A 23968-nucleotide genomic window follows, 5' to 3' on the forward strand; every position below is an offset into this window, starting at 1 on the left:
AGTTGTTTCAGTATAAGTGGGTAAATACAGCGGCCATTTCTTGGGTAAGTCTTGATGTGTTTGAACTGCAGCCATACTGTCTTTCCGTTAATCCCTTGAACACGACGGTACGACCCTTGAGAACGACGGGGACGACCACTGAGCACGGCGGTATGACCACTGGGCACGGCGGCACGACCATTGAGCACGGCGGTACGACCCTTGAAGCATGACGGTACGACCATTGAAGCACGGCGGTACGACCCTTGAGCACGGCTGTACGACCCTTGAGCACGGCTGTACGACCCTTGAAGCACGGCGGTACGACCCTTGAAGCACGACGGTACGACCCTTGAAGCACGACGGTACGACCCTTGAAGCACGACGGTACGACCCTTGAGCACGGCCGTACGACCCTTGAAGCACGACGGTACGACCCTTGAAGCATGACGGTACGACCCTTGAGCACGGCCGTACGACCCTTGAAGCACGGCGGTACGACCCTTGAGCACGGCCGTACGACCCTTGAAGCACGACGGTACGACCCTTGAAGCACGACGGTATGACCATTGAAGCACGGCGGTACGACCCTTGAAGCACAACGGTATAATCACTGAAGCACAATCATGCGACTCAGGTAAGACAGCGTGACCCATGGGCTCAAGGGTCGTAGCGTCGTGCTCAAGTGTCGTAACGTCGTCCTTGAGGGGTTAATCTGACACTCATCATTCTCTCGCTCCACTTAAGTGCTACGCCGAGTGCCAGGACAAGGACCACAAGCAGGGGATGACTCGAGTCTTGTACTGATGGAAAGATCTCATGACTTAGCCATGAGGTCTGGTGTAGCAGCATGGGGTCCTACATGACTAGTGGCGGAGTCCCGGGGTAGACCAGGGGTCCTGTGTGACCAGTGGTAGGTCCTCGGGTAGGCCAGGGGCCCTGTGTGACCAGTGGCAGGGTCCTAGGGTAGGCCAGGGGCCCTGTGTGACCAGTGGTACGTCCTCGGGTAGGCCAGGGTTCCTGTGTGACCAGTGGTATGGTCCTAGGGTAGACCAGGGGTCCTGTGTGACCAGTGGCAGGGCCCTAAGGTAGGCTGGGGATCCTCCATGACCAGTGGCAGGGTCCTGGTGTAGGCTAGGGGTCCTACATGACCAGTGGCGGAGTCCTAGGGTAGGCCAGGGGTCCTGTGTGACCAGTGGCAGGGTCCTAAGGTAGGTCACGAGTCCTCTGTGACCAGTGGCAGGGTTCTTGTGTGTCTCAATAGACATCATCATCCTTCGAGGGTGACAATACAGCATGGGTTTACAATTGGTCATTTCTGTCATTACGATAAGGTAAATAGGACCATGATTATAATCATCATCATCATCATCATCATGTCATAATTACTGCTGTATTACCGTCAACTTGTCAACTATCTGTCAGTTTAGACGGTCAGGGTGTTAACATCTGTTGCGCCAACTCATCCATTCACGAGGTATGGTGCAACGGCGACACCAGGCTTGCCTCCTGCTGGCCATACACCTGGCCTGCCTCGTGCTGACCATACACCTGGCATGCCTCCTCCTGGCCACACAACCAGGCCTCTCTTCCACCGCCGCATGAAGCTAGGTATAGTCCTGAGAGCTGTCTTTATCTTCCTTGCCTTCTCATCTGTTCCTTTTTTTTGTCTTACTTTTTTATTCTTTTCGCTGTCTACGACGTAACTCAATCCTCCTCCTCCGTCGTCTGTGCCTGACCTGGGCGACCCTCGGGCACGTGTGACCTTCCACCGTCAGGTCAACCACAATGATTAACAAAACGACGTGGTCAATCACCTCCTCAAACACTGACAACGTGAGGGACGACAGATCCAATCTTTCACTTCATCCCCAAAGCCAGGCTTTCCAGGTACCATCATCAGCTCAAAGGTACGATGATGTCCAGCTCTTCCAAGCTGTTTCCTCCTCGGAATTAAAGTCACTGGAAGGGATTATCTTAAACAGTTTTTTCTCCTCTCTCTCTCTCAGTGTTAAGCTACTGCACTATCCCTACTACTCCAACATGCGAACAAGTACTGGCAAGGTCCAGTGTGTGTGTGTGAGAGAGGGAGGGAGGGATGGGTAGAGAGCTACAAAGTGAGTGAGTGAGGGAGTGTAGCGTACCTTGCTGTTGTTTCTTAGACGACATGTGCTTCTTCTGGCGCGCCCGAGAGTTCTGGAACCAGACTTGCGTCACCCTCTTGCTCAGGCCAGTCAGCTGGGCGATGCGCTCCAGGTCCTGACTGTCGGGGTTAGAATCTATCTGGAAATTCGCCTGGAGGACCTGCAGCTGTTCGTCCGTGAAAGTCGTCCGTACCCGCTTGCTCTTCCGCTGGCTCCCCTCTCCGTCCGTGTTCTCTGGAACAAGAACCCACCTCGCTAACATTACCAAGCAGGGACCAATGCCTCTACACCTAGCTCTCCATCGCTAAATATGTACACTTAACACAAACGTTTTTCTTTGGCTACGTTTTTTTTTTTTTGACATGAAAATGCACAATCTCTCTGAGGAACATTTCAGTGCTATGTGAAAGAGGGGAGATAAAATTTTGGCTATCTTAGAATACCGTCAAATAAGAATTAGTGTTCAAAACCCGCGTCGGTGATAGGCATCTTACATGCTTGGCGAGATACTCACTGGAGGATTACATGGGCGCACCATGAGCCATATATCCCACTGCATGTAAGTGGTGAAACCACTTGTCCAGTTCGAGCCAGCGATAAACGAGATGTCTTAAAAGTTTATCGAAGGTAAAAACCCTTTTGTTTGCAGGTGGGGGGGTGTCGTAAGGCCACCGCCTGCTAAAGCTGTCGTCCAAACTTCTAGCGAGGCGGACGTGCCCATAGCTATCAAGGTGGTGGTCGTGGAACACCTTGGCTACAGCACCTCCTCCGATTCAACAGCTCCCCTATGCCGTTGGTGGCTCAGCTGTCCTTGCCAATCTACCACTTCGAAACTATCATCCAATCCCCACGAATCTATAACTTTCACGTCAAGTGAAAAATTATATGCTTCTCGAAAGGTAAGACCTCTTGTGATAACCTCTTGTCTCTATTCCATACCAATCATTCTAGGTCGGCAGTATGAGCGAGGCCAAAGGAGCTATCGACTCGTAAGTGTAGAAACAGGGCGACCATGTGTTATCCATCCATGCAGTACAGTGCATAGACTCAAGAGTGGCTGGTCGAGTCTTGGGAGACTTACGAGCAGCCTATGGAGGACGTGTTGCCACTGTGCAACACTCCCGGCTCTCAGTTCCTAGTCACAGCTGCGACAAGAGTACGGATGACGAGGATCAACAGGTCACGTATTGCTGTAAGGGCCATATAGCGACTTAGGAATGGTTTGTGTACCCTTAGCCGTTGAGCTCTTACGGACTTTCCAACAATTCAGCGTCCAGAAAACAAAGACCTAACACAGCTTAATCTGAATTGAGGACGCGTTGAAAGAATCAGCTACGTCTTCTGGTACCTTAATTTGAATACAGACAGAAAACCATATTTCTGACTTGTCTTTGGTTTCAGATTCGCTTTGTAGTTATTCCATTCGACTTTAACTTCATCTTTTTCGGAAAATAAAACACTTAATTTTCTCTTGCAGTCGTCCATATACAGCAGACAAGGGAAATATATTCTGTTGACAGTGAGTTCAGCACAATGCAATTTTTTAAGGTGAAAATTTCTTTTTTGGGTGTTTACATGCAGAATGTCCACCATAGGAAGACCAGTCTCTCGTCTTCTTCATCATGTAAGGGAGGTAGCTGACACACAAGTGTTGGGCACGTCATACCTCGGCTCCTTCATCTATGAGTAGTAGACGGTCAGAGGTCTGGAGGCTATTCTTGTCTTATGAGGAATGTATTACATCCGCAGCCGAAAAAACTGTGACACTCATCAGGGGAAAAGAAAGGAGGTTAGTAGTTTGTGTACTCAGGTAATGCTCCTAGACTGGGTATTATCTGCGTGTAAAAAAAAAATAAGTCGAAGTCTCGGTGATTTCTGGTGTTTCCTCAGGTCACAGAATGGCTTACTGTCGTCTCCTGCAGTGTGGCAGAACAGTTCTTCCCTCCCCCCAACCTCCTCGTCTGCTTTTCTACTTCCCAATACTTCATTTTCTGATCTTTGAGATTCTTCCATTTTAAACTTATTCCTCTCCTTCCAATCTGTCCTGTGGGATAATTTCTTTTTTTTTACCTATGATTAACTACAGCAGCAACTCTAGTGTCTTTTTTTTTTTACCTATGATTAACTACAGCAGCAACTCTGGTGTCTCTTTTTTTACCTATGATTAACTACAGCAGCAACTCTGGTGCTGTACTGCAGAGGTGCAGGTTAGTGCTGAGCCGAAGACACATTGCCTGCCTCCACTAATGGAAGATATCACCCTTCTGTAACTCGGCCCTTACGTCAAACGTCACCACACAACACGGGCCTGTACCTAGCCTCCTCCGGGGTCATGAGAGGTACATTTCACTCCCCTACAACATACAAGTATATCATAACCGAGTGATAAATACTCCAGTCAACTGCGACCAAAGAGGAACTAATCAATTCTTCGTACAGCTGGAGGGGAGATGCTCAGAATTTTCTTTTCTTTTTTTGCCATTCAAACATATACATAAGCGTAGCAAGACATTGTGGAACGCTTGTACAGTAGTTCAGACGATTAATGAAGTCATTATCATCTACGAAAATCATTACACAACATGGTATATTGCTGCGCTGTCATGAAATTATTCTACTGTTGATTATACCACATTCAGGTTATAAACATGCTGCTGACGTCACGCCACAGAGCCCTTCAATATCAATTTCTATTCTGACTTACAAGGTCGGTCAACGTCCACTGCTGGTGTCGTTCAAGAGAATGACCCTCCGTTTGAGGAAACTTACCCCCCCTTGCGTCCGAGCCTAAAACCTTAATATTTCAGGTACGGTAATTTGTCCAGCTGTTGTGAATGAAGTGAAAAGGTCTGGAGTCATTCACTCGGTGCACGGGACGCCCACCTGTCTCTCCTCCTTGGTTAAGCCAGTGGGCAGCGAGGACTTGCTGGGAGCCACGGGTCTGCTGCTGCGGTTGCGTCAGGCCCATCAAGACGGCGAGGAAAGCCATGGCAATATCTACGTGTCCAAGGGCCTCGACGGAGCCCGGACGAAGGGGCGGAGGAATCTGAAATTATCAATTAATCGACCAAACAACAGAAATTATGAATGATCAACAAATCATATCGAGACAATCAATTTCTCTTTGCGGTCTTTCACTTACGTGTGGGTCCCCGTCAGCCTCCTATCCCCGGGACGTTCCTCAGGGGAGCTATAAAATGCCGACCATTCCCCCAGGGCCCGCGGGAGCTCTCGGTGTGGCGACGACGGCAGCAGCAAGTGTCGGCCCAGCCAGTCGAACCCACACCTGCGCTATGGAATCCCTACACCATCCTCTTCCCTGGTCTTATGTATACCACCTCCCCCTATCTTGAGGTCTGCCAGTCATCTCAACACCTATTACGTGAAGGTAATGTGTTGTGGTGGATGTCCTGCAGTATTAGTCTGAGGCGCCCCTGTTGCAAGACGCCTCTGGCCACCACTGAGTCTTCAGTGCCTAAATAAGCAAGTATCCCAAGGCTTCGCGATACATGACCTGAGGGAAAATGCCATTACGAGTTCTCCTGGCTCTCGAAGTTGACTGTAGACTGCTCTCCAAGTCCTTGAACTGACGGCCATTATTCCCCTTGCAGATGCGGGAACAAAGGAATGTGGTGCAAATATCTTGTGTGGAACAACCAGGTTATATTCGTAGCCTTATCCTCAAGCGTGACTTCAAGTGCTTGGTTCTTTATGGATTTCGTTCTTATCCTGAAGTTCGTCCTCTGCTCCTGTGGTCGCCGGCCCAACACTCGAATCAAGGCTTCCATTCATCGAGGGGAACAAGACTTATTCAGAAGGTCGGGTCAAAACATCCGTGACTCCTTCGCCACAGACAGCGGCAGGTCGCAGTGTGGGAGAGACGGGACGATGATCCTGGTACGGGTACATGAAGAAAAAGGGAGGCGTGCAAAAGTTTCGAGGAGAGGCAGCTAGACAAGGCGCCCCCCGCCTCCTCCAACATCCGCTGGGATCAATATGAGGTGTGAAGGTGTGGGGGCGTGAGTAGGTGGCAGACACGTCAGGAGTGGTGCGGGCTGAGGGCGCAAAGGCGTCCCATCCCCACTGAGAACGACGGTGGGAAAGGCCGTAAATATGAACTCCGTTCACGAAAAATTAAGCACAAAAAAAAAAAAATACATTCGTCCACAGCGTTCACATCTCACGGAAATGAATGATTCCAGTGTATAAAATTTTCCCATCAGTTCCGTAATTTTCCTTCCCCGCCGTCAACAGGTCAGTGTACTAAACCAAGAGGAAAACCAGAGATGAAGATGAGTGACAGTGGAAGGTACAGAACCCCTGTCGACCAACCAGATCTGACTGTAACTACAACAGTTAAAGTTACAATTAATGACTGTAAAAGTTCCCTGTCATTTTGTACGTTGCCATGAAATAAGAAATGAACGTATCCATTCATCTGCAGTTGCAAGTTCTGACACCAGTGGGATAAGAACAACATGCGATAGGATAGGATAGGAACACCATGCAGACACCGCTCTCCCCGCTCCTTATGTACACACTGGGTCTACCAGGGGGTCGGATCTTCCTGCCCACTGAGTCGGGATCCGCACGCTACCCTCTGCAACCTGGCCAGCAACAACTGATGACAGTGTTATAACTATGGTTGTTGTATCACACATCCGGTGGGCGTATAAAGCAACTGGGTTAAAAAAAATGTGTTTGGGCAACAGATTAACTCGTTCAGCACTCAGCAACATAATCATTGACCCTCATATTTGTTTCTAGTATTTCAGCAATATCCTTGAATGAGGCCATTAAGTACACGTAATTGAAGCATTGCCTCGTCCTGCAATTGCACCTTCGAGCAAATCTTTCTTCACGCACAACGAGTGTGCTAATGATTACGAGCTTCCATAACTGTTCGCTCCTTTAGTAAGGGGGTGAGGAAGAAGCGACAGGGCCAGGATGTGGTACGAGCCATCCAAACACCTACACCAATATTAGTCTATACCTGTCTTTCCTAAGTTAGGTATGTTCTGCATTCCTAGTTTTCAGACAAGTGTAAAAAAGATTCCTTAGCTTCTGTTTTAGTTGGAGAGATTGTATGTGGTGTGTGAGGTGTTGATGTGAGGGTGAGGGAGACTGTATGTGGTGTGTGAGGTGGTGATGTGAGGGTAGGGGAGATTGTATGTGGTGTGTGAGGTGGTGATGTGAGGGTGAGGAAGCCTATATGTGGTATGTGAGGTGTTGATGTGAGGGTCAGGGAGACTGTATGTGGTGTGTGAGGTGTTCGTGTGAGGGCTGGGGCCCTGGGAGGGCAGGTGCTCAGGACCGCTGACAAACTCTGCTACTGAAGACGGCTGCCGCTCGACAGACACCCATCCTCACGTTCAGCACCTTCAATATTTGCTAAACATAGCGTAAAATGTAGCATGTCTGTACCACCTGAAGGAGGGTGTTGAAGGCCTACACAAGGCATGGACACTCACCGTCATTACTCGTAGCGCCGCCCTCAATGGACTCGAGGTAGTGTTGCTTGCAGAGGACGCGGCTGTCGTGGAGGGCGAACTCCTCGCCCGTGCTGAGCTGCCGCTTGCAGGCGTCGCAGGCGAAGCAGGCCAAGTGGTAGACGCGGTCCCGGGCGCGTCGCACCCAGTCTGCTGCACCGATGCTGCGGCAACACTTGGCGCACCTCGCTCCGAAGTTCCTGTCGGGGAGAGACTGTGATGTGAGGCGGCCTGAGGTTCTGTGAGGGAGAGACTGTGATGTGAGGCGGACTGAGGTTCTGTGAGGGAGAGACTGTGATGTGAGGCGGACTGAGGTTCTGTGAGGGAGAGACTGTGATGTGAGGCGGCCTGAGGTTCTGTGAGGGAGAGACTGATGTGAGGCGGCCTGAGGTTCTGTGAGGGAGAGACTGTGATGTGAGGCGGCCTGAGGTTTCTGTGAGGGAGAGACTGTGATGTGAGGCGGCCTGAGGTTCTGTGAGGGAGAGACTGTGATGTGAGGTGGCCTAAGGTACTCCAAGGCACTACACTACTAGTATTGATACTGCCGTATTGTCCTATCATGACGGCAATCAGTACCAACTGCTGTTCACTGTGTCATGACAACACAGGAACACCAACGCCTGAGGAGCCCTGGCCCGATGGACAACTTTCCACACTCACAGAATATCTGCAAAAGTGATTACCACACACGTAAAGGTGAATACCTGCAGTATCACTTGTTACTGGATGACCTATATCAAGATGTAGCTACACACACACACACACACACACACACAAGATGTTCGCCGTTTCCCGTGTTAAAGATGTAGCTCCAGAAACAGAGGAAGACATGACCTCAATCGCTCACATCCACTCCCCAGTTGCCATGCATAATGCGCCGAAGCCACGTCCTCTCTCCCACGTCCGTGGGAACTGGGTCGAGTGGGGTTATACATCCCCTCAGGGAGATCCGTTATGTATTGAGGATCAGCGCCGGAGACCTGGAGGTGCGGTGCCAAGGTTTGTACAATTCATCACAGAAAAAGAAAACAAAACATCAAAATGCAAGATATTAACGAAATCACAAACATCATATCAAACAAATTTACTTTTAAAAAAAGGGGGGGAGTTTGAAGCCTAGGTATTTACAACCCACGTTTCATAATCACAACATCACCGGGCACTACAATCTTAAAAGTTGGAACTCTACGGAGGTGCTGGCCATGTTTTATACACACAACTTCACAGATTAATGATATACATTTCACGAACAAATGTGTATGGACTTAAACCCACGTCTATACAAACAAGTCTTCAGGCTCTAAGCCCATACCTCGTTACGAAAACAGTGTGAAAACTTGTACTCTAGACTCCAAAAGTTACAACCTCCACAGACGTTCAACAACACAGAGTCAAAAGACTTTACAACTCACGTTTCAAATCTGTACTGTACGTAGAAATTTAAACCGTTCGTTCCCTAGAACCGAGTTGCCTCTGGCGATCACACCACTGCAGGAAGTCACACCCCCCTGTTTTCTGATTAACTTCTCCAGTAAACTTACAGACAACACCTGCCAGGGTGACTGGACTGTAGTTCAGCAGCTCCTCCCGTTCTCCTTTCTTATGCATAGCCAATGACGTTTCTCCCCTCCCCTTTCCCTTGGCGCTGTGCCCTTCACCAGCGACGTTTTGAGCAACATATCAAGTGCTCTGTCGAGTGTATCTTTACACATCTCGAGCACGTAGGGTGAAATTTCATCTGGGACATGGGCCTTGTATGGGTCAAGGCTAATGGTCCTCTGTGTGTGTGTGTGTGTGTGTGTGTGTGTGTGTGTGTGTGTGTGTGTGTGTTACATACTGGAGGTTCGTTTGCACAATCACTCGTACTCAGCCAGTCCCCAACAACGGTAGCACTTGACGACATGCCACTACCAGCGGTACCAAGCATCCAGCACGTCACCCCTCCTGTGTTTATTTCAGTCCAAGACTTAAGTTCTCTAAGTCAGATCTGAATATACTGACTCAGGTTGAACCAGCGGGCCACGTAGCGGCCGTGAGCATGGGGTTATTATAGTGGTGGTTGGTACAGTGGGGGTGTGGAGGTTCGCGTTACTGACCGTCATGCATACATCAGCCGCTTAGGATCAAACCCGTATAGGTTCGAAGCCTAGTCGTGGCAATCGGTCCACAGTCCATCCAGCTGTTCATCCTCCCCTTAGGAACAGGTCGATAAGATGGGTACATGGCACAGGCTAGGGTGTGTGTACAAAGACAAGGTATATATATATATATATATATATATATATATATATATATATATATATATATATATATATATATATATATATATATATATATGTACAAAGGTAAGAGACGGGGCAACACGAGTGTAAAACTCCTGCTCCGTAATATGAACAGTAATCACTTGAGCTGTGTCGTGAAGTGTGGTCGATCTTGAGGCGATGCATGGAGAGCAGCGGTGGCCACACATAGCTTGATGACACCAGTCAGTCATACTGTCTACTGCGAGAGAGTAGGCTGAGGATCCGTAATGGGAAATGCAGATGAGGAAAGTCAAACGCCGTGAGCAGATAGTCACATGTGTGGGGCTTTACTAAACCAATATTGTGTTATACTGTGGAAAGTGCTTGTGTGGATATAGGTCATAGCTCAAATGTCCCTCTAAGGTTCAGTCCTCTGTTCTTAACGCTGCCTTGCTAACGCAGGAAATGGCGAATATGTATAAAAAAAAAAAAATGGTCATAATGCATGCATGGCCTTTTAAATGGTCTCTATTGGTCATCCCAAAAAGGCTACATCTTCCCTTTCGAGAAGGTTTCAAAGGCTGACATTATCAACACTGGATCCCATTCCTCGAGATGTGATCACATGGCACCACCGGGTGAGCATAGCATCCTAAATCCCGTGTAGGGATGTCCTCATCACACGACAGGTGTACAGCACACTGGCGCAACGGTGTGTCAGCAGAGGACGATGCACTGTGTGTGTGTGTGTGTGTGTGTGTGTGTGTGTGTGTGTGTGTGTTCCTCTCTCTCCTCCTGGTGTAAGCAGGCGAGTGAGCGTCACCAAGAGCGTCGGAGGAGGCAGCAGGTAATCTATACCTGTCAATAGTCCTCCACTGGACGAACTACCTGCTTAATAATTTCGATGTTTTCCTACATGGGAAGTCCTCCAACACCCCGTTGCTTCCACTGAATGCGAGGGAGGGAGCTAGGACCTGTGGGAGTCAACGTCGTGTTTGTGTGTAAGTGTCGAAGTGGGATACGTCAGGAAAGTCTCCAATGGTTAGGTGTAAATGACCCTCCAAATACACCCAAAACTTACGTCCAGTGTACCACACACACACACACACACACACACACACACACACACACACACACACACATCCATCCACGCCTCCGTAGCCACACAACATCGAAGTAAACCGGTCAGGATCGGCGGGGGCGACACAGGTAAGTGTTGGTGTAGCGGGCGCCACGTACTCACACAACATGATGTATGAGGACAGTGGGCGACCGTCCTGGTGTGACACGGTCGTGATCTATCGGGAGGCCACGGCCACCACACCCTCAGAAAGGACCCGCATTACTGACTTAATTGGACGTATTTGTAAACAAGCCGCGGCCGAGCGGGGGATCGATGTGGGTGTGTGTGAGGGCCACCCACCCCCAGTCCTTGCGTACCTCACACGGCCGCGTTTGGACTGTGACAAGGAGACGCATCGCGGTCGATCGCTGAGGAGAGAGAGAGAGAGAGAGAGAGAGAGAGAGAGAGAGAGAGAGAGAGAGAGAGAGAGAGAGAGAGAGAGAGAGAGAGAGAGAGGCAGCCTCGTCCCGGCTTGATATATTTCATGCTCCTTGGCTGTAACTGTGGTGCCTCGCCCTCGGGGTCACCGAGTGTGACACGAGCAAGACTACTGTCGGCGGGACCAGCAGCGGTGGCGGGGACATTCCCCAGGACACAGAGTGTGGTTGGCATGAGAGAGACGGCAGTACACAGCCCTCTGTCCAACCTGACCCTGTGCCTTCCTGATATATATATACACACACAGGATATATCCCCCCACCAGACTGATCATTCTCCCTGGGAGTCAGCCCACGCTGGCAATGTAGTACCATCTGTCCTGAAGGTGTGATTCTCGACACAGGTAAACAACACAGTGATCCAGACTTTAACCTCTTGCTCACGACGGTGCGACACTTCGGTACTTTGGTTGTCTTTGATCTGGTTTTTAGGTCAGGTCAGCAGCTTTCCCACCTCCACACGTCACACCACTGCATACCTGGCATCACCTATGCTGTCTTGCACCAATAACAAAGTTTGCTTCGATGAGATTTGGAGCCAAATATTCTAAAACTTTACTTTTGAAACAGTTGCTCCGATCATAGCTTGATCCGTCCCTGTACGGAGCATTGCTCTCACATCTGAGGAGGTTCTAGCTTTACACTCTCATTAGACAGAGTTAAGTCGAAAGCACTTCCGCTTATCAACCCTCCCATTCTAACCTCAATGCTTGATTCACTCACGGCGTCTCTAAATCACGTGAAGCCCCTGGCCACACTACGCTGAAGGAGGAGGAGGAGGAGGAGGAGGAGGAGGAGGAGGAGGAGGAGGAGGAGGAGGAGGAGAGGAAGAAGAAGAAGAAGAAGAAGAAGAAGAAGAAGAAGAAGAAGAAGAAGAAGGAGGAGGAGGAGGAGGAGGAGGAGAAGGAAGAGGAGAAGGAGGAGGAGGAGGAGGTGGGGAGGAGAGTAATCGTTGAATGAGTGGAGCCATGTACTCCTCACACACCACAAGACAGGTGGCGAAGGCGGGAGTACGATTACTCTAACAGCCGGAGAGGAGGAGGGTGGGTGGGTGTGTGGGTGGGTCGGTCGGTCAGTGACCAAATGATCACCTCTGACCTCACCCTCAAGGGTCAGGTCAGAGGCTAAGTCATCATCACACTCGCAGGTGGCACAAACGTGCTCCAATTGCGTTAAGAAGTTATAGTGATCAACGACTCCCCCTCATGGTTCCTGGATCATTTGCGTACCTGTGCTTTAGTATCTGTACCAGGACTAACGAACAGGCCATTACGCAGCCCAACAGCTTAACCAGCTCTCCTTGGGCCCAGATGGTGGTTTGCGTCCTCATCTGACGTAAACATGCGACAGCAGTCTCATGATTCGACGGATGAACTCAAAGAAATATGTCCCGGGAGGAAGGAATCAGATATGTACAGTCGACACAATAAGTATTGTCACCCTTTTGGTTCGACGTAATTCGAGATGATCAATGTCACTACAGGTGTTTCTGTGTATTGGGTGATTCTGGTTAGTTTCTTTCATAAGAGAATGGCCATCATCCTATAAAAGTCTCCCCGGCTGACGAAGTTATTCGTAGGCACGTTTTGACTCGAGGACCAGTAAGTCATTCAGGGGCATCTGGACATGTCCTGTGGTGGCGTCTGGTCTGTCTCTAGAGCTGGTAACTGCCATGTCCCCTAATGGGTAAAGAATGGGTCATCTGAGGTCATACTACGTCTCGAATGGGTCATCTCAGGTCATACTACGTCTCGAATGGGTCACCTGAGGTCATACTACGTCTCTTGGCCCTCAAGAAATCACACAATCCATGGTATTGTGTCATTTTAGGTTCGACGGTGAGGGGCAGACTACGACTTATCTGATGATGTGATTCACTCGTGGATGAATACTACTAGCTGCGAGATTATCACGAGGCGAATCAACAGACGGACGGATTGATGTGTGTACAGGAGAAAGTGTCTCAGTTGATAGTGGACTCGAAGCTGCTCACGTCAGAGCTCGGCAAGAACGAGTCTTACAGATGAGCAGGCAGTAGCCAACGCCTCGCACGAGAACACCTGTTGTGCTAGGATACAAGCAGGCAGCAGCCAGCTAACCCTCTACCAACGCCTCTGACCACAGCGCCTACTTTACTGGAGCACAAACTTTGCGGCCTTACAAGGCTCGTACGGCGAACTCCTTACTGACACCCTTCTGGCGATCCAAAGTACAGCCATTCGAGTCATGGACGACGCAAATAGCTGGAGTGTCAATATGCCATGGCGTACGGACGAAATAGACCAAAATCTGCACCTAGCCACACCAGGAGACACGAACACACACACACTTCTTCACAACAATAGTGCTGTTCATCCTCGCCATGTAATCGCGGGATCTGAAGGTAAAATCTACTCAATAATGCACGAAATATTACAGGCTACACTAACCCAGACATCTTGCATTGGCATGGCGCTCGCCAAAAGAGCCAATAATCACGCGGGAAAAATATGTGCTTCGGAGACGCGTCTGTATTTACTGATTTTTTTTTTTACGTTGGCTAATATCATATGACGTGATCTGTTTTACGCTGAAAAAAAAATATATTCTGACACGCGCCTTTACATAGAGAGTTCTGCTCTTAATTTCAATCATGTTATATTGATAACGACAACGCAGGAGATAACTGAACCAAAGTTAACTAAGAAAACTAAATGAGCTTGTTAGAACCTTTTTCAATTAAATGAAAGAAACACTTTGATACGATAATGACCATTTCAACATAAAATTGCGCCTCTAAAGTTTTATACAAAATTTTTTTTTAAAAATTACAAAAATTCATCCTAATTGATGACGCGCACACAACCCATAATCTATTTCTTTACGTATGATTATCCCAGAACCCAAATCTATGAGAGCCCTGGTGTTACGCAAGATCTAATTCTAAAGTTCCCACACTCCTTCCCTCCCTCCTCCAGTCTACGGTTGCGCTGCTTCTCGCAGCAGGATTACGTGGTCTCCCTTGAAATGAGAAGTTCCCACTCATGCACCCTCGCCAAAAGGTGACCTTTTCACTCGCACTTGTAGGCAGAGCCCGGTAACACCAATACCAACAAAAGAAACACCAATTTGAATCAAATCAGAAAACCCTCTCAAAAAAATATATACATTCCCCCTCTTGAATAGACTTGTGGAGGGACGAAACTCCAGAGAGTGAGACTGCCAAGACACAGATGATCATTCTAATCTGAATAATCCTCGTCTTTAAAGACAGTATCCCACTGTCTATACGCGTACGCATCAACGCTACTGACGCGAAGATCACCGGGCCAACATGGGTCGTTAGATTAGCGAGAAAGCTCCCATGAGAACGGTCATCTCCTTCTCAAAAAGAGAGAAAGAAAGAGAAAGAGAAAAAAAGATAAGAGGCACCGAGGAGCCGAATGATTGTATAAACAGCCTCCAGTTATTATCATTGTCAACACAGCACCTCTAAATAAGTCATTGATAGACTAACCAAAGCCTTCCCCTAAACACGAGGCTGTGATTGGCTTGGGGGGGGCCGCTGCCCCCCCTACTTGACGAACCAACCCCCTCCTCCTCTCCTCCCTCGTCAGGACGGAGTCGCAGCGGGTTCTGCGCGCCCGGGATAATATTTCACTTCGTTAGGTTTAAGGAGACAGGCGGCAGTGACTTGGCGGTGATCTGACGGTGATTACGACTTGTCTAATTCTCACTGTCGAGAGGCCCCGACTGCAGAGAGAGGACTGGGTATAGTGGGAGAGGTGGGGGGGAGCTGGCTGGCTAGGGTCGCTCTCCTTTACCCTGCTTGGCTTTTACTACTTTTACTACTACTAGACCCACAGCGCCCCCTCCCTTTTTTTTGGGGGGGGGGGGTGGCGTGTTTAAAATCCTCCGTGTTGATAGGGTTCAAAGAGGCAATCCTGTTTATAAATCATGCTCAAATATCTCTTGGGGCATTTCGCTCCTCTTCTCTTTTTCTTTTTTCGGGTTTTTGTGTCTGTTATTCTTCTTCTTAAACCCTTGATTAGGTGTCGCTGTAATGAGAGTGATGTTCACCCTCTCCCAAATATGAGTTACCTGGTTCGGAGAGAGTGTGTGAGGGTGTGTGTGTGTGTGTGTGAGGGTGTGTGTGTGGTGTGTGGTGGTGAGGAGCCAAGCCCAAAGGAGCATGATTCATGGCCCCTGCCAACTTACGAGCTGCGATTGTTTGTCTGATTCATCGTTCTGCGAGGGATCACAAAACCAATAATCGCCCTTCGATTTTCGGGCCAGGGGACTCTCGCCCCTGCGCCCTCTAGGGCGTAAGGCGGAGTATCACGCCGCTCCGCCGGGGTATTTTCAACTCTTTAGGATGCCAGGGTGTGGATGATGCAGCAAGTTTGGCCCCTCTCTGTTCTGTCTGCCACCTGTCGGATTAACCAGCGCTAGCCCAACTGAGAAATTGTCGCATTTTCTCGACGTGCTTCATATTTCACTGGGTGGCTGAGCCTGACGGAGGCGAAGAAGGAGTCCCTGGACGACAGCGAGCTCATCTGAGGAGGGAGGGGGGACGGACTTTACATGGACCGCGAGCAAGAGACATCGAGAGACGTGTTGGGTCATTTACACAATCTCGTAGCTTTTTAGCAGCGAAGTATACACGAGCCTGTGATCATACATCCTTCGAGACCTCATGAACGCCGTGAAGGGAGGAGGAGGTTGGAAGGTTAACTTCGTGTCGAGAGAGAGAGAGAGAGAGAGAGAGAGAGAGAGAGAGAGAGAGAGAGAGAGAGAGAGAGAGAGAGAGAGGTAAGGGTAGGGTGGGCGGGCGGAAAATAATTCGTACGAGAGCTGGCAGCAGCGGGGGTGATCTATTGACCGACGCCTCGCGCCTCAAAACTGTCACGCGCGCTCTGTTGCCCCCGCCGGGGACTGACAGGCTCAAGTACTGCACTGGAGGCAGGCAGGCAGGCACGGAGGGAGGGAGGGAGGCACGGAGGGAGGCAGGGAGGGAGGGAGGGAAGGACGGAGTGAGGGAGGCAGGGTGCGAGGGAGGGAGGGAGGGTAAGAGATAGTTATCTGATACAAGTACCTGTTAAGTGGCTGATGTTTTTCTTTTTTCTTTTTTTTTTCTTTCTCGGAGGACGGGACAACCCCCAGCCATTACACCTAGAGTACAACAGGGACTTTGTGGTTGACGAAAACAAAGCGAGACTGTAAATGACAGATCAACTGTACTTCGGTAATATATGGTATGTATATATATATATATATATATATATATATATATATATATATATATATATATATATATATATATATATACATATATATACATATATATACATATATATATATATATATATATATATATATATATATATATATATATATATATATATATATATATATATATTTTTTTTTTTTTTTTTTTTTTTTCATACTATTCGCCATTTCCCGCGATAGCGAGGTAGCGTTAAGAACAGAGGACTGGGCCTTTGAGGGAATATCCTCACCTGGCCCTCTTCTCTGTTCCTTCTTTTGGAAAAAAAAAAAAAAAAAAAAAAAAAAAAAAAAAAAACGAGAGGGGAGGATTTCCAGCCCCCCGCTCCCTTCCCTTTTAAAGGTGAAGAGAATTATTATACGAGGAAAAATATAGTCAAAATGTTTTCTAAACTTGTCCAATTCAGCGATGCTAACATGTCGGGAAAAGAGAGAGAGAGAGAGAGAGAGAGAGAGAGAGAGAGAGAGAGAGAGAGAGAGAGAGAGAGAGAGAGAGAGAGTATCTATCTCAGATGTCGATGCAAAAAGAAATAGTAAAAAAGAGACAGTATTGTAATTATTATCTTTTTAAAGGTCGAAGTTATTTCGATGGCTTGTTTAATAATAATCGGTCCGTGGTTGATATGCATTAAACCCAACGGAGCAGCCTGATTTAGTAACTAATATAAACCATTATTATGCCTGACCTCAGCATCATACGTCATCACCATGTCTGATCCTAGCATCATACGTCATCACCATGTCTGACCTCAGCATCATACGTCATCACCATGTCTGACCTCAGCATCATGTCATCACTATGTCTGACCTCAGCATCATACGTCATCACAATGTCTGACCTCAGCATCATACGTCATCACCATGTCTGACCTCAGCATCATGTCATCACTATGTCTGACCTCAGCATCATACGTCATCACCATGTCTGACCACAGCATCATACGTCATCACCATGTCTGACCCCAGCACCATACATCATCACCATGTCTGACCTCAACACTACACACCGTCACCATGTCTGACCTCAGCACCATACACCATCACCATGTCTGACTTCAGCACCATACATCATCACCATGTCTGACCCCAGCACCATACATCATCACCATGTCTGACCTCAACACTACACACCGTCACCATGTCTGACCTCAGCACCATACACCATCACCATGTCTGACTTCAGCACCATACACCATCACCATGTCTGACCTCAACACAATACAGCAACACCATGTTTGACCACAAGAAACAAATTGCACCATACAGCGATTACAATCAAAGAATCCAAACCACTTTTAAAATGGAAATTTGTAACATATCTGAAGTTGTACCATAACCAGGAAACCATACCAGGAAAACGAATGCACCATATACCATCTGTACCATGAACTGTACCATACAGTACGTAATGACAAATTCACCATCTGTACCATGAACTGTACCATACAGTACGTAATGACAAATTCACCATCTGTACCATGAACTGTACCATACAGTATAGAATCACAAATTCACCATACATCATCTGTACCGTTAAGTTTGTACCATACATTATACAATGGCCATCAAATGTACCATACACCATGTGTACCACAGAGGTGTGCCATACACTATAGAACAAGACGAGCAAACGATCAGGTTAAAGGTCAAATCATTGACATCCAGGGGTCATAATTTAGTGCTCAAGAATGGTAGACACCATCACCATGGCCAAGGGTGGTACCATGGTCAAGGGTGGTTACCATAATCATGGTCAAGTGTGGTACGTCCCATCATGGAGACCTGGTACCATCATGGAGACCTGGTACCATCATGGAGACCTGGTACCATCATGGAGACCTGGTATCATCATGGAGACCTGATACCATCATGGAGACCTGGTATCATCATGGAGACCTGGTACCATCATGGAGACCTGGTACCATCATGGAGACCTGGTACCATCATGGAGACCTGATACCATCATGGAGACCTGGTACCATCATGGAGACCTGGTACCATCATGGAGACCTGATACCATCATGGAGACCTGGTACCATCATGGAGACCTGATACCATCATGGAGACCTGGTACCATCATGGAGACCTGGTATCATCATGGAGACCTGGTACCATCATGGAGACCTGGTACCATCATGGAGACCTAATACCATCATGGAGACCTGGTACCATCATGGAGACCTGGTACCATCATGGAGACCTGATACCATCATGGAGACCTGATACCATCATGGAGACCTGGTACCATCATGGAGACCTGGTACCATCATGGAGACCTGGTACCATCATGGAGACCTGGTACCATCATGGAGACCTGGTATCATCATGGAGACCTGGTACCATCATGGAGACCTGATACCATCATGGAGACCTGGTACCATCATGGAGACCTGGTACCATCATGGTGACCTGATACCATCATGGTGACCTGGTACCATCATGGAGACCTGATACCATCATGGAGACCTGGTACCATCATGGGGACCTGGTACCATCATGGAGACCTGATACCATCATGGAGACCTGATACCATCATGGAGACCTGGTACCATCATGGAGACCTGATACCATCATGGTGACCTGGTACCATCATGGAGACCTGATACCATCATGGAGACCTGGTACCATCATGGGGACCTGATACCATCATGAAGACCTGGTACCATCATGGAGACCTGGTACCATCATGAAGACCTGGTACCATCATGGAGACCTGATACCATCATGGAGACATGATACCATCATGAAGACATGGTACCATCATCCTGGTACCATCATGGAGACCTGGTACCATCATGGAGACCAAGAGGATAAAGGCCCTGGGTAAAACTTGTGGAGTGAGAGAGTCTGTCTGCATGACAATACTCTTCGCTGAACTCCCTCCCTCACCGCATGACATCTGTGTCCCTGAGCGGCTCGCAAGGCCATGAGTCACCGCCTGACGGAGGGCTGACTGGACACTTCTAACGTGCGAACGTTGTGAATGGCAGAGGAGCCTCCCACTGGCCACCTGCTTCATACCAGTCCGTATAACAACGTCCGAGTGTGTATGCTTGAAACCCGCCTCGCCACTCCCCTCCTCCCGACCCACCACTCACACACTGAGCACGATGGGGGACGTCGACTGATTTAGCACAGCGGCACGACTCCAGTTCGACCGGCACGACTCGAGTTCGACCGGCACGACTCAAGTTCGACCGGCACGACCTCTGGGCACAAAGGGGAGACCCTTGGATATGGGCTTAGGTCGGAGGCTGGTTCAGTCGAACCCACGGATCGTGATGTCGTGCTCAAGGGTCGTGCCGTCGTGCTCAAGGGTCGTGCCGTCGTGCTCAAGGGTCGTATCGTCGTGCTCAAGGGTCGTATCGTCGTGCTCAAGGGTCGAACCGTCGTGCTTGAGGGTCGTATCGTCGTGCTTGAGGGTCGTACTGTCGTGCTTGAGGGTCGTATCGTCGTGCTCAGGGGTCGTATCGTCGTGCTCAAGGGTCGTATCGTCGTGCTTGAGGGTCGCATTGTCGTGCTCAAGGGTCGTACCATCGCCCTCATTTAGCCAAGTATGAACACGTGGTGGCAGGACCACGCACGGTAGTGCTGCATGGCTGTGAACGCGTGGTGGCTGGCCAGCGCACGGTGGTGCTGCATTGCTGTGAACGCGTGGTGGCCGGACCACGCACGTTGGTGCTGCATGGCTGTGAACACGTGGTTGCCGGACCACGCACAGTGGTGCTGCATGGCTGTGAACACGTGGTGGCCGGCCAGCGCACGGTGCTGGTGGTGCTGCATGACTCAGTCATGACACCGGCATATGTGAGGTGTTGCACGTCACACTTGGGTAAACAACTGCAGATGTATCGCCAAACACACATGCCTTGGTGCTCCGTACACAGGTCTAACCCCTCACCCTCACCTGCACAGACGTGTGTGTGTGTGTGTGTGTGTGTGTGTGTGTGTGTGTGTGTAAGGTTCCGGTTGCAGACAAGAGCCTCCGCTGGGGCCAGGCCTTGAGGTGAAAGGGAAAAGCGACGAAGGAATAACTGAAAGACACGCTCAGGAAGACAATGATAAGATGATGGTACGGAAACGTATGAAGATAAGGATGAAAAAGAAAAAAAAATGAAAAATTGAGGATTAGGCGTGTGTGGCACGGCTGGGGGGGTTCTAATGAGAGAGAGAGAGAGAGAGAGAGAGAGAGAGAGAGAGAGAGAGAGAGAGAGAGAGAGAGAGGGCCAGGATTACAGACACGGAGGGTGAAAGATGGTTAGGACCATCAATTTAACTCTTAAAGTCGAGACGGTAGTAAATTCCTTATGGGGCTCGTGTGTGTGTGTGTGTGTGTGTGTGTGTGTGTGTGTGTGTGTGTGTGTGTCCAGTACACGACAGCTCAGTAGCTTCCCCCAATATACATAACGTATGGAGGGATCCGCCGTACACCGCCACCGCCCATGACGCGCGTCATGTGTTGGGTGGGGAGGTGAGGGAGGGAAGACAGATCGGGTTGCTGGGTAGGGGCTGGTGGGGTGAGGAGGAGGACGAAAGGGGAGGAGGTGGAGAGGCTAAGGGGAGAGGAGGGAGACGGTGCGTGTGGCGGGGGAGGCGGGGTATGACTTGCACGCTGGTGACTTATTGTTTTGTGATGCCTCCCCGACGCCCACCGGTAAGTCTGACCCCGAAATGGAATGTCTGATAAAGACCCCGAGAGACGAAAGGATGCATGAAGCTGATTTGAGAGGCTTCGGCGCCGAGAACGGACCCGCGCCACGCATGTCCGTAAGGCTCCCCACAAGCAGGTCGAGGCGGGTGAGAGTTTCGGCCTTACGCACATAAGCCGATAAGCTCGTTCATGGTTGGAATGCAGATAGTGATCGAGGGATGTCAGCTGCCATCCTCAATTTGGACGGAGGGTAATCTTCCTGAATATTAACGGGTTCCAGTATGTGGCGGGAACCACAAGCCCTGGAAGCCAAAAAGGTGGAGGGGGGGATAGTAGCAGTGCACATCGTGTACCGAAGAGGCAAAAAAAGGACGTATCCATATAGCACAGACTTCGCATGGCGAAAACAGAAGGCGACCAGTGGAGTCTTTCCTCACTCATTTATCTACTTCTCAGCCAAGACACTACTTCAAGCCAAAGATAGGATTTAGAATACCCATTGAGGCATTTCCTTTATACTTTAATGTACTTCTTAATCCCGCGAGTATGAAATACAGGCGTTTCTTCCCATTAGTGCAAGTATCGGACACACGATATGGAGTATTAGATCTTCAATTTGCTTATACATATTTCAGTGGCTATGAACGTGCGAGGGCTTTGCTTCGTCAGGAGGAAGCGGGCTTCGGCGTCACCACCCAGCGACTTTTGGCCGCACCGCCATTCATGCCAGCAGCTGACCTGCCTGCCCTCGTGTACACTCTCTCTCTCTCTCTCTCTCTCTCTCTCTCTCTCTCTCTCTCTCTCTCTCTCTCTCTCTCTCTCTCGCCTTCAGCAGCAACCACGGACGGACGTCTGTCTTGCCTTCAGCAGTAACCATAGACAGACGGGAGTAACGTTAAAAAGTTCTCGTGTTTTTTTTTCCCCCTAAAACCCCTTAGCTGAAGTTTCAGTCTTTAGATAACGATTGAAATCCGATATTAATTTCCCTTTAGTTAACCCAGCAAGAGCATGTCCACGTTTAAGACACGATTACTTGGAATACATGAGTAACTGGTTTCCTGGAATGATGGTAACTGGGAATGTGTCCGGGTCATTCAGCGTTGCTGTTGGAAAGCGCCACCATAGCAGACGAGCCAGCCTTACCATCAACCATCAAGTTCGCTGGCCAAAGCAAGAAATCACCTCGAAATTCTTCCCACACCGACATGAAATACATGACTCAATCAGGTCACGTCACAAGCCTGGGTAACTAGCTGTTACTTTACATCCCAATTATCCCACTAAACTGTCCCAACATACGATAGAGACAGGAATATATCATGCGTCCAGCACAGGTGGTGTAAAATAAAAGAAACAAATTCACTGACATGTTTACATTTTGTTTTTCCTTCGGTACTAGGCATTGCAGAGTCTTCATTACTTTTACTACGCATCGCCTAGTCTTCATTACTCTCCTATCACATCCTTAATTATCAGTTGGGAATCAATTATCATCATAATCACAACGTATGGCGTGGGAGGAGGCCATAGATTATTTCTTCTCAAAGTACATGAAGGAAGCAGAGGTCTGAAAGAGTGGCATCAGTCATGGATCGCTCTTATTCGTTATGCGTATTCACATATATCTTTAATTCACGTGAGTATTTTCTTTTATGAGAGGGTGAACAGCTGGGTTGACTGTGGGCACACTGACGCTCCCAGGATTCTAACCTGGGCAGGCCCGAATATGACTTCAAAAGTTGGTGACGCGAACCACCACACTACAGAAGCCTATGGGAAATGAATATACATTTAAGTTTATACATACAAGTACCTTAAACTTATGCATACAGACTCAGAGAGAGAGAGAGTATGTTTCTAGAAAAATTCACAACGTAATTAATGATAGATTCTTCGAAATGCTAAAGGTGGCTGAGGGCCGACCCTGCAAAAAAAGAGCGGAGAAAACGGGGTGCCGAGGCAGGAGGCCACGGGTGAAATAAACATGTCAGAACCATTCATAATACTCTTAGCATTATTATTGATAATAATGATAATAATAACAACAACAACAATAATAATAATAATAATAATAATAATAATAATAATAATAACAGTAATAATAACTGTAATAATAATAATAATAATAATAATAATAATAATAATAATAATAATAACAACAATGATAATAATAATAATAATAATAATAATAATAATAATAATAATGATAATAACAACAATGATAATAATAATAATAATAATAATAATAATAATAATAATAATAATGTCTCAAGACAAAAAAATAATGCTGGACTGATTTTCTTAATAAGATGAACGACTGAATCGAAAATATTTAAAATCATGGTTCATAAAAGGTTCTTGAAATGTTATATAAGAATTCATATAGAGAGATATGAAAGACAGTCAATTGGACATAAATATCAGAATAGATTGAACTGATCTGGAGCAAGGGTGGAGACGTGTCTTCGAACCTTTTATTAATATCAATTACCACTGACGTTTAAAAACAACAATAATTATTGAAAATAAACAAGAGTTCCTTTGATATGCCATGAAATGACTCACATAACATTTTTATGAGAATAGATCAACCGCTTCGATCAGAAAAATGGCATTTTGAGTCCTGCGAGACGAAAG

General features: G+C 48.1%; 1 protein-coding gene across 1 annotated transcript in view; it reads right to left on the minus strand.

The window, feature by feature from the left end:
* LOC139749265 (LIM/homeobox protein Awh-like) overlaps nucleotides 1-23968 on the minus strand; it is a 154734-nt gene that overhangs the window by 26579 nt on the left and 104187 nt on the right. Inside the window, exons 3-4 of the mRNA XM_071663002.1 lie at nucleotides 7595-7812; nucleotides 2124-2357 (exon numbers count right to left, since the gene is read on the minus strand). Of these exons, the coding sequence (XP_071519103.1) occupies nucleotides 2124-2357; nucleotides 7595-7812 (452 nt within the window). The remainder of the gene's footprint in view (nucleotides 1-2123; nucleotides 2358-7594; nucleotides 7813-23968) is intronic.

This window comes from Panulirus ornatus, chromosome 6 (genome assembly GCF_036320965.1).
Source record: "Panulirus ornatus isolate Po-2019 chromosome 6, ASM3632096v1, whole genome shotgun sequence".
Taxonomy (NCBI): Eukaryota; Metazoa; Arthropoda; class Malacostraca; order Decapoda; family Palinuridae; genus Panulirus; species Panulirus ornatus.